The sequence below is a fragment of the Primulina tabacum genome, chromosome 17 (assembly GCF_025594145.1).
Source record: "Primulina tabacum isolate GXHZ01 chromosome 17, ASM2559414v2, whole genome shotgun sequence".
NCBI classification, from domain to species: domain Eukaryota; kingdom Viridiplantae; phylum Streptophyta; class Magnoliopsida; order Lamiales; family Gesneriaceae; genus Primulina; species Primulina tabacum.
In genome coordinates this window covers 14456297-14474804 of record NC_134566.1, presented here as the reverse complement: position 1 = coordinate 14474804, position 18508 = coordinate 14456297, and the positions used below count along the sequence as shown (strand labels likewise).

Sequence of the window (18508 nt, the reverse complement as noted above, 5' to 3'; positions counted from 1 at the left end):
TATTACTTTTTATTATGAATATCAGTAGGGTTGACCCGTCTCACAGATAAAGATTCGTGAGACCGTCTCACAAGAAACTTATTCTATGTATGTATTTCATCTCCCCAATAATGTGGGGAAACTCACCGAATCTCAACCGTTCGTGTATTTTCTATCGAAATTATGTTTGAAATGATAATAATTTTATTGTTTATAATCAAATAATAAATCAAAATTTAAAAATACATACATTATTTGTTTACACATTATTAATATAAAGTGAAATGAATTTCAAATGTAACGTAATTGAGTGAACATGATATTCATCATAATTAATATGAAATATCTTATAAACATGTCAGAGATGTATTTGAAATTTATGGTCTTACTTCTTTAAATAATAAAAAAACATTTGAAATCAATGAATTTGAAATCTTGGGAACTTACGGTGAGCAAATCTTGTATGAGAAATAGTTTGTTGGAAGTCAAAGAGGCTGAAGCACTCGCCCTACTTGATGTTATTCAATGGACATCTTCTTTAGAACTCCAGGATGTTATCTTGAATCTGATTCAAAGACGGTGGTGAACGCAATAACATCAAAGAATGTAGACTACACAAAGTTTGGATCGATTATCTTTGGTTGTTGTCAGTTGATAGACGCTCATCCTTCCTTCAAAATTCAACATGTGAGAAGACAAGCAAATATGACGGCTCACACATTGACACGAGCGGCAATATCCTTAGCCAATCCTTTTATTACGTATCATCCTCCAGATATTATTTGTAATGTCATCAACCACGATTGTGGGAATAACGATTGATTAATGAAAATTTTCATTTCAAAAAAAGAAGAAAAAGTAGCATCCTCCTGTATGTTGAAATATGCTACTTTTGATGTATTCTAGGTAAATTCAAAAAACTAATGTACTAGTTTGTAAATCACACTGATCAAGTAAACTATATTCAACAAGTCTTGTATGACATACTTAAACTGAAAAAACAGAAAAAAAAAATAAAAATGTCTTAACAGATGCCTATCACGTTATATCATCCCTACTATCCTTGGCCATATATTGAAATTTACTCATGCCCATGTGCATGTAAGACGATGTCCCGTTTTTAAGCTACAAAATTAAATTCACACAGACACATACAAATTATTATTAATCAATTATTTGATTTATATTCCACAATAGGAAGCAATTTGACTTTGTCACACAATACGTAAAGGATAATGATCAAATTTGATATATATATATATATATATATATATATTTTAATGTCATCGAATTTATCATCAACATGAAAAAACTAAATCCAAAAAAAAAAAAAAAATTGGGACGCAAAAATCTGGGTCCTTCCCGAAGGCTTTCCTACAAAATTAAATACAAAATCCAATCAATGCCCGACTAATGTTGGAAAAAGAGAAAACTCATGTCCTGTACATAAAATTAGGTTATAAGTAAAAACCATAAACAAAGATTCATGTACCATAAATCCGATCTAATGAGTCAATTTTCAATTTTGTACGATGAATCTTTTATTTGAATCACATGTCATAAATAAAAATTTTTATACGAAAATATCTCTTATTTTTGTAAATATGTACAGAATTGACGCTTGAGACGAACCAATTTCTCCCAATGGACATATTAAACATTGCATGAGTAGTGGGATTGAAAGAGGCCCATCACAGGGATGGCAAAAGATGCCTCCAAAAGCATTCTCTGTTGAAACGATTCCATTGCAGTGCTTCCTTCCGACACGAATGAGTCGTAGTACTTTTTCAGCTTTTTAAGGAAGCACAAATACTTTAACTTCAGCCACCTGAGTTTCACCCTCCGGCAGAGCCTCACCAGAAACAACCCCCGACGGACCTTCTTCCCTCCCAGGCGGACGGTGGGCATCCGCCTCCTTCCACGGCGGAGTCTCCAGGTGGTGATTGGGTGGCCTTTTTTGTTCTTCTTCTCAGGAGACATTTTTCGTGGGTATTTTGACTTCTTTGGGGAAATGGAAGAGTTGTATCTGATCAGTCGACTATGTGAGGCCTCGAAGAAAAAGTTGGAAAAATTGTTTTTTCAATGATCTATTAGTACACGTATAATATAGAATACCCCAAATAGAAAAAATACGTACACATAATTGTATGTCTGTTTTTTGCGAGACGATTTCACGAATTTTTATTTATAAAACATGTCAATTCAATCCATATATATAATAATAAATGTGAGGAGTTGGAGCTATATATGTATAGGGTTTTCAAAGTCCTCGTGGTATAGGAACTGATTTAAAAATTTGAGTCCTCGGTGATGGATTGTAATAATTTAAATAATATTCAAACCCAATAATGGTTAAATAATAAAAGAAAAAAACCCATGTGAAACGATCTACGGATCATATTTTGTGAGACGAATATCTTATTTGAGTCATCCATGAAAAAATATTACTTTTTATGCTAATAGTATTACTTTTTATTGTAAATATCGGTAGGGTTGACTCGTCTCACAGATAAATATTCGTGAGATCGTCTCACGAGAGACCTACACATAATAAAATTAGGCTGGAATTCTTTGAAATTTTAAAAGTAATTTCAGCTAACAAGTAAAACAAATTATCAATGGTCTCAATATCCACCCTATCTATGTTTTTTTAAACAACCCCCAACTTTAAAAAAATATATTAATAAAAAATTCAGGTTGGAATAGATCGATTAAATTCAAATAAATAAATTATCTCAAAGAATTATATCTAATTTAATACTATTGTGCTTTGTGTGCTTGTATATTTAGAATATTTATCTAAACATGATAAATTTTGTTATTTTGAGTTTTTCATATTTTTTTAATTTGGAGTAATATAACAATTTAAAATTTTTAAATAATAGATATTTAAATTAAATATAAAGGTAGGATTGAATATTTTAAAAAGAAATGCTATTTTAGGAAAATAGAAAAAAAGTTTCATAAATAAAGTTATATAATTAGAATATAAATATTAATTTTAAATAAAAATTTTATCAAATCAATTAGAAGTTGGTTAGTATCGAGTTTAATTAGTTAGTATAATAATAAAAAGATAATAAATAAAGAACATGAATGTCGTTGCTTTATTTTCTAAACATTAAGTCGTAAGTTCAATTCTTATTTAGATTTTTTTTATTTTTCTAAATAATTTTTTAAATTTATATATAAAAATTACAGTGCAATCTCTCACTATTTTTTATACTTATATTTTGATCTAAACAAAATAAATTATAAAAAATATTCGGTACACAGTATATATAAAAAAAATGGTTGGATTTCTTAAAATCCAGTTACATCTTTTTTCGAAGCCCAATAAAAAGGAAGCGCAGCAGAGAAAAACATAATAAATCGTCGCCTGAGAGATTCGAACTCTCGCGGGGAAACCCCATGTACTTAGCAGGCACACGCCTTAACCACTCGGCCAAAGCGACGGATTGGAATACGATGAGTACTTTATATTTATATAGAATAAATGAAGAGAATAATAAATTTTAAAAAATTTAATTTTATTTAAAATAATATGATATGTTAAAGTAAATTTCCATCAAATAATTACTTATTGTAATTTATAACTTGTTCATTTCATAATAATATGGATCTTTTAGGAAAAAATTGATTGTGTTTTGCTGACGTTGCTTACCTCATAGTAAACAGAGATATTTAAATCATCTCAATTATTTGCTCTGTCTTATCAATTTCATACTTTTATTTTCAACGTTAACTTAATTCTTCTAGAGTTTACTAAAAAAAAAAATTATACCCTTTTCAAGTTTACCAAGTATATGATTTTCTTATTACATTATCTCTAACATAAAATTATATATATATATATATAAATTTATTTTAGATGTTACAAATTTACATCGAGGTTTTATGGAAAACGTTGACATTTAGACAAATAAACTCCATTTTCCGCAATAATTAGGCATTTTGTGATATAGCGTCAAGAGTCTATATCATAAGATGAGTCAACTCAATTTATATGTACAATGAAAACTAATATTATTGACATAAAAATTAACATATTGTTAATGAATTAGACTAGATCAAAAATCTATTTTATAAAATTAAATCGTGAGACAGTCTGATATGCAAACGAGGAATTCTAATTGATAGCTAATTTAACACTTAAAAAATGTCTGACATTTATTATTATATGTATTTATTTACATTATAATATTAAAATAATTTATAAAAAAATATACTCTACTGCATAAAAGTACAGCAACTTCTTCTTCTTTTTTCTGTGAATGAAAAAATAATACAACAATATAACTTACAAGACGTAACTAAGAAAACTTAAGAGAGTTAACCATGATCAGTATATGACACCATTACTGTGAAATCCCGTAACTATCCTATTATCAAAGTCATACAATTTGACATATTTTAATTTAAATATTTAAAATCATACAATAGTTTATATTTATTTATCAGTCGTCATTTATAACAATATTGTTGAAAATTAATATTTAAAACATGTGTGTTGAATATTTGAATATTGAAAATAAGAGTTGTAAATATTGAAAATTAGTGTGTGATGATGTAGGTAATGATGAATTTATTTTTGGATTATTTGTAAAGAAATTCTATAAATAGGCTCACCATTTGTGAAGATATTCACAAGTGAGTAGAGAGAAAAATTTTATAAAGTGTGAAGTTTGGTAAATTTTGAGAGTTTGAGATTTTTACTTTTTAACATAAATTTTTACTTTTTCACAACACGTTATCAGCACGAAACTCTAAAGATCCTCCATATTTTTCCAAGCTCCAAAACAGAAGAAAAAGGTAACAAAAGTAATAATATTTATTTTACTGTTTATTTAATGTGTATATATTTAATATATAATATAATGTTATAAATTTTTCAAAAACTTGTTATAAATCTTGGGAGGATGTTAAGACGACATCCCACACTCCCGGTAAGGGATACGACAAGTATAAAAGCTTATAAGATTTTTAAACAAAATCTTATGACACCTCATTATAATAATGTGATATGATATACATAATTATTTAAACATGACTAATATTATATACATCATATTATTACCATAAAATTATACAAATACATACATTTATTTTTTTGTACACCAACGGTCATAAACGGTAACAAAACGGCTAGTTTTTGCCCTATAAATATGATCTCACAAACACATTCAATCACTCCAACTTTCTATTCTTCTCTAAACAATTATTCTTTATCAAATTTTCGAAGAAAAAAGAAGATGACTTTCTCAAGGTTATTTTTAATTATTTTGGTTATCATACTCACGAGTCTTATATTTATCGGAGAATATCCTCATCGTGTGTTTTCTTTATTTTTACGAATGCTTGTACTTTTTGTTTATCCATTACTTTGTATTGCAATATTCATTAACTAATAAAATGCATCGTAATTGTTTTAGTACCATCATGTCAAACTTGACAAAGCTCGAATTCATTGCTCTTGATATTATGGGGAAAAATTATATGTCATGGACTCTCGATGTAGAAATGCATTTTGAGTCATTGGGTCTAAGTGAGACCATAAAAGAAAATGGCATATCGACATCACAAGAAAAGACAAAAGCCATGATATTTTTGCGTCGACATCTCGACGATGGATTGAAATGTGAATATCTAATTGAAAAAGATCCCATGGCTTTGTGGAATTGATTAAAAGAAAGATTCGAACATATAAGGGAAGTTATACTTCCGACCGCCCGAGATGAATGGAATACGCTGAGATTCCAAGATTTTAAAAAAGTCAGTGATTACAACTCGGCGATGTATAGAATAATCTCGCAATTGAAATTTTGTGGGCACGAGATTACTGAATTGGAAATGCTTGAAAAAACATTTTCCACTTTTCACGCATCGAATATAACTCTACAACAACAATATAAAGTGCGTGGATTTTGCTGTTAATGAGAAATCATCAGGCACGACCTACTGGTTCAACGGCATTTCCTGAAGTAAATGTCGTAAACAAAAATGAATTTATATCTGGAAACCAAAATCAAAGTTATAGACATGATTTTGGTCAAGGACGAAATCGAGGTCGTGGACGTGGACGTGGACGTGGAAGTGGTCGTGGACGCGGCCGTTGTTTTGAAAATAATCGAGATAGTTACTTCCATAACTCATCTCAAAAGAGTATCCCAAACCATCCACAGAAAAGGTATCATGAAAATATGAGTGTTAATGAGAATCACTCAAAAAGATTTGAAAGTTCTTGTTTCAGATGTGGTACTCCAGGACATTGGTCCCGTATTTGTCGAGCCCCTGAGCACCTTTGTAAACTTTATAAAGAATCAATAAAGGAGAAAGAAAAGGAGACCAACTTCACTGAACAGAGTGAACCTTTGAGTGATTCAACTCATTTTGATGCCGGAGATTTTCTGATTGATTTCTCAGACAATGATCAATTTGCTGGTGGAATAAATATGTAAAATATTTTATGTACCCGTATGATAATGTTTTATCGTGTGCTATATTTTTTTACATATGTATTGTATTGTATTTTATTTTTATAAATGTATTGTCAGTATATTTATTTCATTGCATATTTTTTTGAAGTTCAAACATGGAAATGCTATGAACAAAGCTGAAGTTTGCATACCCGATAGTAGTACAACGCACACTATCCTCCGAGATAAAAGATATTTCTTGGAACTAAGACCAACAAAAACAATGGTGAATACAATATCAGGTCCTGTAGACTTGATTAAAGGATGTGGTAAAGCACAATTTTTGTTACCTAATGGTACAAAATTTTTGATCAATGATGCTTTATATTCACCACAATCGAAAAGAAATTTGTTGAGTTTTAATGATATATATTCCCATGGGTATGATACTCAAACAATGAATGAAGGGAATGAGAAATATATGTGTCTTATCACATATAAATCAGGAAAGAAATATGTGATTGAAAAACTACCAATGCTCCCTACTGGATTGCATTATACACATATAAGTCCCATTGAATCAAACATGGTAGTTGATAATTTTTCAATATTAACAAATTGGCATGATCGATTAGGACATCCTGGTTCAACAATGATGCGAAGAATTATAGAAAATACACATGGTCATCCACTGAAAGACCAGAAGATTTTTCAGAATAATAAGTTTCAATGTAAAGCATATTCTCTTGAAAAACTTATTATAAGACCATCACCAGCCAGAGTCCAAACTGAATTACCACTGTTTCTTGAACGTATTCAGGTTGATATTTGTGGACCAATTCATCCACCATGTGGACCATTTAGATATTTTATGATATTGATTGATGCATCCAGCAGATGGTCACATATATGTTTATTGTCAACTCGAAATGTTGCATTTGCAAGATTACTTGCTCATATAATAAAATTGAGGAATCAATTTCTCGATTATACAATCAAGAAAATTAGACTTGATAATGCTGGTGAATTTACTTCCCAGACTTTCAATGATTATTGTATGTCTATGGGAATCATTGTTGAGCATTATGTTGCTCATGTACATACACAGAATGGATTGGCTGAATCATTGATTAAACGTCTGCAAATGATTGCTAGACCAATGATTATAAAAACAAAGCTCCCTATTTCTATATGGGGACATGCAATTTTACATGATGCTTCATTAATTCGCATCAGACCAAGTGCATATCATAAATACTCCTAATTGCAGCTTGCATTTGGTAAAAAACCAGACATTTCTCATCTAAGAATTTTTGGATGTATGGTGTATGTGCCTATTGCACCACCACAACGAAATAAAATGGGACCTCAAAGAAAGATTGAAATTTATATCGGTTATGATAGTTCATCAATCATTCGATATCTTGAACCTCAGACAGATGACGTGTTCACAGCACGTTTTGCTGATTGTCATTTTAATGAGGAAATCTTCCCAATGCTCGGGGGAGATAAGAAACATACCGAAAAGGAAATTACATGGTATGTATCATCATTGTTACATCTGGATCCAAGAACAAAACAATGTGAAAAAGATGTACAGCAAATTGTGCACTTGCAAAGAATAGCAAATTAAATACCAGATGTATTTACAGATGCAAAAAGGGTAACTAAATCATATATACATGCTGTAAATGCTCCTGCTCGAATTGAAATTCCGAAGAAACAAATTGAAGATACTCATGATGTCATTAAACGCCTGAAGCGTGGAAGGCCAGTCGGTTCCAAGGATAAATCGAAAAAAAAATTCATAGAGAAACACGATGATCACAAAATAGAGAATGATGTTCCTGAAGAAACACATGATGATGAAAATGTTCTGTCAGAACCACAAACTGACGAGAATCGTGAAATCTTTATCAATTATATTAATACTGGAAAAATATGAAACCGAAAAGATATAGAAGAAATTGATGATATATTTCTTATAATGTGGCAATTGACATCATAAATGATAATGAAGATCATGAAACAAAATCTTTTGGTGAATGTAAAAATCGGCAGGATTGGATAAAATGGAAAGATGTCATCCAGGTTGAATTAGATTCGCTAAATAAACGTAATGTTTTTGGACCTATAGTCCTTACACCTGAAGGTGTAAAACCTGTTGGATACAAATGGGTTTTTATTCGAAAGCGAAATGAGAAAAATGAAATTGTAAGATATAAAGCTCGACTTGTTGCACAAAGTTTTGCTCAAAGGCCAGAAATTGATTATGAAGAAACGTATTCCCCCGTGATGGATGCAATTACGTTTCGGTATTTGATTAGCTTGGCGGTATCTGAAAATTTAGAAATGCGTCTTATGGATGTTGTTACAGCTTACTTATATGGATCACTTGATAGTAATATATATATATGAAAATCCCTGAAGGATTTAAGATGCCTGAAACAAAAAGTTCAAAACCCAGAGAATGTTATTATGTGAAATTACAAAGATCATTATATGGGTTAAAGCAATCCGGCCGAATGTGGTATAATCGGCTAAGTGATCACTTGATGAAAAAGGGATATGTAAATAATTCAATATGCCCTTGTGTTTTCATTAAGAAAACAACATCCGGATGCGTAATTATTGCTGTATATGTTGATGACTTAAACATCATTGGAACGAATAAGGAAATTCAAGAAGTTGTGTCATACTTGAAGGAAGAATTTGAAATGAAGGATCTTGGAAAAAGTAAGTATTGTCTGGGTTTACAAATTGAACAAAAAGAATGTGGAATGTTTGTTCACCAGAAAAATTATACAGAAAAGATCCTTAAACATTTTAATATGGATAAATCAAATCCTTTAAGTACTCCAATGGTTGTTAGAGCATTAAACATAGAAAAGGATCCATTCCGTCCATGTAATATGATGAAGATATTCTTGGTCCAGAAGTACCATATCTAAGTGCTATCGGTGCCCTTATGTATCTTACAAATTGTACAAGGCCTGATATATCTTTTGCCGTAAATTTATTGGCAAGATTTAGCACATATCCAACAAATAGACACTGGAACGGAATTAAATATATATTCCGTTATCTACGAGGAACCACAGACTTAGGACTTTTGTATACAAAAGATGCTAATCCAAGTATAATTGGTTATGCTGATGCTGGATACTTATCTGATCCACACAAGGCACGTTCTCAAACTGGATATGTATTTACTCGTGGAGGTACTGCAATTTCTTGGCGTTCACAGAAACAAACACTCGTAACAACTTAATCAAATCATGCCGAGATTATTGCACTACATGAAGCAAGCCGTGAATGTGTGTGGTTAAAATCCATGACCCAACATATCCAAATCTCATGCGGATTATCATTCGACGAGAAGCCTGTGATACTATATGAAGATAATGCTGCATGTGTTGCTCAAATGAAAGACGGATACATAAAAAGCGACAGAACTAAACATATTCCTCCTAAATTCTTCGCATTCACCAAGGAGCTTGAGAAGAATAAATATATTGATGTTCGTCACATTCAATCAAGTGAAAACTCATCAGATCTCTTCCCAAAGGCACTTCCTACGACAATATTCAGAAAGCACATATATAATATTGGGATGCGCAATCTACGAAATTTGTGAAGAATTATTCGTGTCAACATCAGGGGGAGTTTACGTGACTGCACTCTTTTTTCCTTACTATGGTTTTTATCCCAATGGGTTTTCCTAGTAAGGTTTTTAACGAGACAATATAAAAACATGTAATGAAGACAATCATTATGATCATCATCACAAGAGGGAGTGTTGAAAATTAATATTTAAAACACGTGTGTTGAGTAATTGAATGTTGAATATTTGAATGTTGAAAATAAGAGTTGTAAATATTGAAAAATAGTGTGTGATGATGTAAGTAATGATGAATTTATTTTTGGATTATTTGTAAAAAAATTCTATAAATAGGCTCACCATTTGTGAAGAAATTCACAAGTGTGTAGAGAAAAAAATTTTATAAAGTGTGAAGTTTGGTAAATTTTGAGAGTTTGAGATTTTTATTTTTTACCATAAATTTTTACTTTTTCACATGAAATATTACATTTGTATCTATTATAGGATCGATAGCTTACTATTTTATTAAAAAATAAAAACTGGTAGCAATAATGCAACACGATTATTAAAATATTACATTTTAATCACTCTCTAAATTCAAGATAACTAAACATAAAATTATATATGGTAATGTATTATATATTAAGAGTTTTTAAAAGTTGATTTTGTACTTTATTTTACCTAACGGTGATCTTTGATCATCGGTAAAATTGCATGTACAAAATCTGATTTTGTTTCTCCGACTAAAACTTTGTATTACTTATATTTTAGAAACAATGAGAAAAATTCGATAAGAATCTCACGTCTTATTCCAATATTTTCATTGTTGGAATACCGTTTTGTCGTATTCAAGACGAAACAGAAGTTTAAAATTTTATTTTTTACATTCAAAAATGTTATTTTGAGTGTCGTATGAAATAAACCTTTCATAAAGTATTTAGATCTGATTTACCTTTATGTATATAACGTCGGCTCAAATCATTCAAGTTTTTAAACGGATATAGCCGTTTTAATAAATCCCTACAAATATATATCTCTCATTGTTTATATAACACTAGAGATCTAAATGATTTAGCGTTGAAATTGGATCAATGGAATTTTACATATTCGATGGTGTTGCGGCGATGTAGGTGCGGCACGACGATGATGGAAGGGTGGCTGTAGAACCCGTAAATTGGACTGCGTATAAGCCATGCATAATTTCTAGCATTTACATTAAAATGATTTTTATTGCATGAGTATTTAAATTCTTTTCTTTAACTTTATTTATTTTACTCCGTAGTTTAATTGTTACCTTTTCAGTTAAATAAGTGAGGCCGGACTGGAGATGGAGTATTGAGATAAGTTAATAAAGACTTACTTAAGAAGTGGTAATTTAGCATGTTAGTAAATATAATTTAAAAAGTTGGCATGCATGCAAGTTATTAAACTTCTTTGGTATTTTATTTAATTGTTATGTTTAATTATTTTTATGCATTTTAGGCATAATTCATGCATGATAGGATTTTTTTCATGAAATTTTAAAAGTTCGTGCATTAAGATTTTTAAGTTGCGTTCGAGCGAGGATCGAAAATCGGAGAATTTTCAGGAAAATTATTTTAATACACGATTTTTTTTTATAAATTAAGTTGAAGTGATTTTAAGTGTATTTTTCAAAAACGGGAATTTTTGGATATTTTTACCCGCAAGATTTTAATTTTTATCGGTACGCAAATTTTATAAAATCGGAGGACTTTTTAAGTTTCCGGCTAATATTTTCAAAATCTTTTCAACTCGAAATATTTTTCGGGAGAGTGTTTAGATTTAATGGGCCTACTTTTGAGCTTTTTGGACCTAAAATCTTTTATTTTTAGTTTTATTTATAAAATAAGGCTCATTAGTTGATTGTTAGCTATTTTAATATTACATAATTATCTATTAAACCTAACCCTAGTCATTAGCACCCCACTAAACCTAATTCATTCCACCCAGCCGCCCACTTTCATCCAATCAGTCGCCTCCTTCGTGAATATCAGCAGCAAGAATTCGGTGCTTCCTTTTTCCTCCAAGCTCGAGTGTTTCCTCATCACCTCGTGTCCCTTCGAACATTTGCACACCAATTAAATAGTAGGCACGCGTTGTATCTTCATTTCTGCATCACTCACGTGTATATTACTGATGTTTATGTGTACATGCATGAAATCTCACGATTTGTACAGGAACATGTAGTGTTATCAGTTTTACATGGGTTTCCTTACATCTTTTACTTGGTACTCACGTTTTTCTGAAATTTTCTTGCAAAGGGCCGCTGTTCTTGGTTGTTTAGGGGTTTCTAGGGGTGTATAGGTACTGTCTTGAGGCTTGGGTTGGCTGCAGATCGCATCAAGGGAAGGGCAGAGAGTAGGGGGTCATGGGGAGGCTTGTTCTTGGAAGATCGAAAAAAAAGGGGAGGACCGTCGGTGCCAGGTTGAGTCCAGACGATGGGTCTACTCGTGATGGGTCCAAACCACGTCCTGGGAGGGCCCTAGCACTACTGGACTGAACCCTCAAGTAGCACCTTGGAACCGAGCGCAAGGGAGTGTAGTTGAGGCATTTTTGGTGCCTAGGGAGCGAGCTAGTAGTGTAGGCTGCACGGGGCTGGGCCCTTGGTGCTGGTAGGCTCTTTGGGGTCTGGCCTAGATCCACAGTAGGCTGGTTAGTGGCTGGAGCCTTCGGCTTGGGCGTAGGGGAGGTGATCGCGGGCTAGTGTCTCGTTTGGGGGTGAGTGTGAGCTTCTGAAAAAAATTTAGCGGCTGTCCAAGGAATTTCGAATGTTAAAAATCTGGGTTTTGGGGTTTTTGGAATCATTTAAGTGTCTTTAAGACATGGTAAAAAATTGGAAAAGTTTTGGATAGGTTTCGATTCGATTCGGGTTAAAATCGGGACCCCGGTCCAAGTTTTAAAACGAATCGGTTCAGTTGTATTTTTTGGTTCGAAATTACGTCTAGGAATATTTTTAAATATGTTTTGGGATGTTTTAAGGAATTTGGTAAGCTTCGGGTCAATTTTAGAGGTCCAGAGGTGAAACGATAATTTTCGGGTTTCCAGGGGCAAAATGGTCATTTTGCACCCGGGGTGAGATTTTGGTCCTGACAGCGTCCTGAGCACAAATCATGATATTTTTAAATGTTCATGCATCACGTTTACGATTTTTTCGCTATTATAATAATTATGGTGCATGCTTGGTTTAAAGGAATTAAGAGAGAAAAAGTAAGAAAGTGAAGAGCACTCCGTCTCCGCCGCGCCGCGTCGTTATTTCGTTTGTTTTCAGTCAAAACAAACCAAGGCATGTTTATATCTTCTTTCACTCTTTAATCAAGCCATATAGGTATTTTTAAATATTGCAAGTACATGATTTTAATGCAAGAAGATCGAAATTGTTCATATTTAATGATGTTATTTAATTATATCACGTGCAAAATATTCATTTTGAGATTTATGCGATATTGCTTATGGTCACTTTACTATCATTACTTCACCCGGTCGCCAGTTACCGGTTAGTTCAGTTTTGTACCACCCAGTATACTGTGGCATTAGTCTGATCAGGCGCTCATTATTTCACCCGGTCGTCAGTTTCCAGTCCGGTCGTCAGTTACCGGTCAGTTCAGTTCCCGGTCGTCAGTTACCGGTCAGTTCAGTTCATGGACCATTTGCGTAGACCATAATCTCACCAAGAAAATTATTACAAGTTATTTCATTACAGGGCTCCAAGGAGCAAACATTTTCACTATGATTTTCAGTTCAGTTATGCACGTATTATAATTAATCATGATACGATATTTTACGTTATGCCTCACGACATGATATTTTCACTTGCATGCGATTTTATTATTTATTTACTCGTTATTTACGATATATGCATGCTGAGTCTTTAGACTCACTAGACTTGATTGTTGTAGGTATTGATGTTGTCGGGACCGAGGGCGGGGACCATTGAGCTAGCTTGAGTCGACAGTAGTGGAACCCGAGGACCTCATTTTCAGCACTTACGATTTTTATGCTCAAACATTTTATCTCTTGTTGAATTATTTTAAATTGTTACTTTGCAAAACATTAAATTCTTCCGCTGCTATTTTAAACATTTAACATTTTTTTGTCAGTTTATCTATGAATGAGACTTTTTAATTATTTAAAAGAAAATTTTTAATTTTCCGCAAATTTTCAAGTAAAGATTTCTAGGCCTTTATAGTGGCCGAAATTTTCTTGTGAAATTGAAGGGGTGGCCGAAAAATACTTTGTGAGGGAGAAGAAGATTTTGTGTGTATTTTTCTTATGTGGTTATGTTCCATCATTATCATCCTTGTATAACATACACCAACTCATAGATGTATTCAAGTAAGTATATATATATATATATATATATATATATACTTTAATACATCTAGGCATACATATATGTATAAACATATATATAAAACTAAATAACTCTTAATCAATTTTTAATTTAATTAATCAATACTAGATCCATCTAGATATTTCACGAAAGCCATGAACATATAGTAGTCAACACTACTAACATCATTATTTAATTAGTATATTCTAAATTTACTAAATACATAATTGTGAACTAATTATAATTTCGATCGACGATCAGACAGCGCCGATGTATCAATGTTACAAATCTTGTTCTTATAATAAAATTGAAAATTTCGAAGATCGAAATTTCCAGTTATCTATTTTTTTTTACAGCTGTCAGTTTTGTGAACAGCTTCTCCAAAACAGTGAGTTCCACACTCCTCACAAAATTAGCAGTCAAGCTAACTTCCACAATTTCCAATAATGGAATCCACTCATAAACTCCTTTATAAGACATCTGTTTGATCTCCTTCAAAATATAATCACCAAATTCAAGTCCTTGAATTTGACTATCTTGATGGGAAACATGATCTAATACTTGTGTTACCCTCAATGATTCAGGAATACAGCTAGCCGTGGGTTCACAACTTCATTGTGATTCAGAATAAATTTTTTTATCTAGGCTTACCCTAATTAGCTTCATTCTTTTCATCAACCCCTTGATCAAGAATGTCCGAATTCAAGTCTGATTGCACCAATGCGATCATGGTAAGAGAATCTAGTAGTATCGTCCCAAGATCCCCTATGTACCACTGATAGTTACTGCAAGAACTTTAAGTTAGTTGGCATATAGTACGGTCCCTTCAACTCATATATCTCGATAGAATCTGCAACAATTGGTATATTTAGAATTGCAAATTAATTTAATAATAGTGTGATATATCTTTGAGTAATAATAGTGACATCAGATGTGCAGCTGGAGAACCACCTTCCCTAAAGCATATATCTTACTCTTTCCAGAGATTCCTTGGACTATTAACTCATCAGATCACATATGATATCTTCATCCATAGGCAAATGGTGAATCCCCCACTAGAATGCATTGACTCATATGTGTTTCGAAACTACACCAAACCTCGCCACCTAATGATCCTCAATAGAGTCGATAAATGAGTTAAAGTGAAGTGCTAGTACGCAAAATCTCCATGATGTCTCGGATCAAAGGACTAATGATGTACAACCATAACCGCGGACTTTTCCACTCGATAAGTGATAACCACTTGGAAAGTCAGAGGAATGATGTTCACTGCATCATCAAATGTTCATTATCTGTATGAACGAACATCTCATCGCCCTTACCAATGAAACATGACATATACATCACAGATATTGGTCTCAAGCTCAAGCAAACTTTATTCTTATTTTAGGTTGTTAAATCGACTAGGAACCTGTTTAGAATATAAAGTAAGCTTCCTAATGAGTTTCATGTTTTTATGTTGCGAAACCGAGCTCATGATACGCATTGTATATTCAAGGGCTTTATTTATACAACTTGCATAGATATACATATAATGTAAATGCCACAATTGGATAAAATCGTAAAATACTAATAAAGCAAATATTGTTTTTACATAAGAGTCAATAAAGTTTAAGCCACAAGTTAGTTTGCTGGATACCTGCTCTAACAATCTCTCGCTTGCCCTATAACCAATTACCCATAGATTTCAGACAGTGCTTCATGGTACTTCTCAAACAATGGTATTGGTAGGGGCTTAGCAAGTGGATTAACAACGTTATCTGTAGAGAAAACTCTTTCCTTTAATATGTCTCATCTTTCCACAATCTCTCAGGTTATGTGGAACTTCCTCATTATATGTTTTGATCGCTGATGATACCTCGATTCCTTTTCTTGTGCAACGGCACTGGTGTTTCTGCAGTAGACCGAGACTGGATCAACTATTTGAGGAATGACACCCAAATCTTGAATGAAATTCTTTATTCAAACAGCCTTTTTTCTGCAGCTAATGCAATTATGTATCCAGCCTTAGTAGTTGAATCTGTTGTGGTGTCTTGCATGGAATATTTCCAAGAGAAAACACCACCATTGAGCTTGAATGCAAATTCAGATGTTGATTTTGAATCATCCATATCTGTCTGAAAGCTATAATCAGTATAACTTTCAAATTTTAGTTCTCCACTTACGTAACAAATTCCAAATTCTTAGTTTCTCTAAAGTACTTAAGAATGTCCTTCACGGCTTTCCAATGCAGTAGACCAAGATTTGACTGATATATGCTAGCAACAATCAGTGAACATGCAATATCAGTTCGTTAGATATCATACCGTACATTATACTGCATATATTAGATGCATATGAGTTAATAATACCTTAGATTTGCATGCAGTCAGGTTACGTCGTTCGAATTTCTAAACTTTACACCTATTCTCTAAGTAAAATGAATGTAATGTTGAGTATGGTCGAATCTACAGCGAACATGAGATTTATTCTTTTCGAGGAAATATAATAAAAAAGGGATTTGTTTGATAAAAACTAAATAAAATACATGTAAGAAGAAATAACTAATCAAGATGAATAACTAATAAAGGTAAAAATTAATATTACCAAGCTCTGATTCAAAGGGTTTCCACTATTTAATTGTATCACTGATCATCGGCTAACATATTATTTATTAATGTATTCACAAGTAATTAATCTTAGAATTATAGGGATAGCCGCTAAAATTATTGTGTTTTCTTAATATAATTGACCATACCCAACATCTAGTCAAAATTTATCAATAATCAACTGGGCACGATAATGTTCCATATTAATTAAAAATATCATTTTTGTTTTGTGAACACAGTTGATCCTAAAATCTAACAACCGACAAAACTGAAATTGATAAATTTAGTTTCAAAGATTTATTTAGACTAAATATGATATTATAACACAACACACATAATCTAGTACTAGTCATGTACCAATCGTTCATGACAATTACAAATCAGTGAATTTATGGATAAAAGTAGAAAATTATATGTCAAAATAAATTGTCAAATTAATCGATAAATAACTTTCATAGAATTAAATATAATTTAACAAATATTTGAAACGAACAAGAATATTAAATTAAAGCAGAAAAAACCCACAATGATAAAATCAAAATAGTAGAAATATCTCTTGAATTAGAAATAAAAATTTAGCCTAGAGTTGTGGAGAGAAGATGAGAAATTCCTACGCTTCCTTGTGTTTCATGTTGAAGTGAGTGAAGGAGAAGAGAGAATTTACTTGGTTGAAAATGTTTTTGTGCCTCCCTTGAGCTTCACGTGTAGTGCTTATTGGGTCAAGGAGAAAAGCCCACCAACTAAAGAAATGTAAAAAAAAAATACTAAAAAGAGAATATAGAATTTTTATGGAATAAAACTCTACCTTATATTTATTTATCCCAATAACAAAATAACAAAATCTCTCTCCAAATATTTTCACAAGTCACACACCATAATTAAGAGTCTAAAATCTGGTGTTATCTTTATAATTTTCGAACTTCAGATTCAATTGTGCAGACAACTGAATAATAGTCACAAAGCGTGATCATCACGCCTTGTGAAAAATCCACTTCTGAATTTTTTCTGCTTCAAATCCTCCACAAAGTTCATAGACAACTTTAATTGTGATATAAAATCACATTTTTTAGTCCATATTTATCCCAAGTGAAGAAAATTCCTTATACAATAAAATAACACAAAAATGTATCAATTAAGTACGTTGGAAGTAGCAACAATGAGAAATACGACAAAAAAATACAAAAATACAGAATGTGTTTCCCATCAACCAAAATCAAACTACCCCCGGGCTTAAGAGTGTGGAATTTTCAGGTTTTACAAATTTAAAAATCGCAAAAAATCTCGCACAAGTTCAATATAGGCATGACAAATGATAGAAAAGAACGAGATCCATCCAATATTGTTAATAAACTCAAACACTTCTGTTCTAATATTCAAAACTTCCAAAGTGGGGTGATGAATATACTTGCGGAGAATGATTTGCTTCTGGCACAATGCCTTATTTCTATCCTTTTCAGTTTTCTTTGTGAAATTTAAGTGTCCATTCAAATCAGATTCGACATGCGGTAAGACATTCATCCCTTTCCCCATTCTAGCCCGTTTATGTCCCGATGAAGGTGTTTTGTTAGATCTT

At 32.1% G+C, this 18508-nt stretch overlaps 1 protein-coding gene and 1 non-coding gene across 2 annotated transcripts; both read right to left on the bottom strand.

Moving 5' to 3' along the window:
• Window positions 1-1536: 1536 nt before the first annotated feature.
• Window positions 1537-2087, bottom strand: LOC142531375 (uncharacterized). Its single transcript, XM_075637478.1, has one exon. It carries the CDS (start codon window positions 1957-1959, stop codon window positions 1633-1635), a length of 327 nt encoding a protein of 108 aa, XP_075493593.1. The 5' UTR covers window positions 1960-2087; the 3' UTR covers window positions 1537-1632.
• Window positions 2088-3352: 1265 nt separating this feature from the next.
• Window positions 3353-3434, bottom strand: TRNAS-GCU (transfer RNA serine (anticodon GCU)). The gene has a single exon. It is a non-coding gene; the product is annotated as a tRNA-Ser (tRNA).
• Between the last annotated feature and the right edge of the window lie 15074 nt (window positions 3435-18508).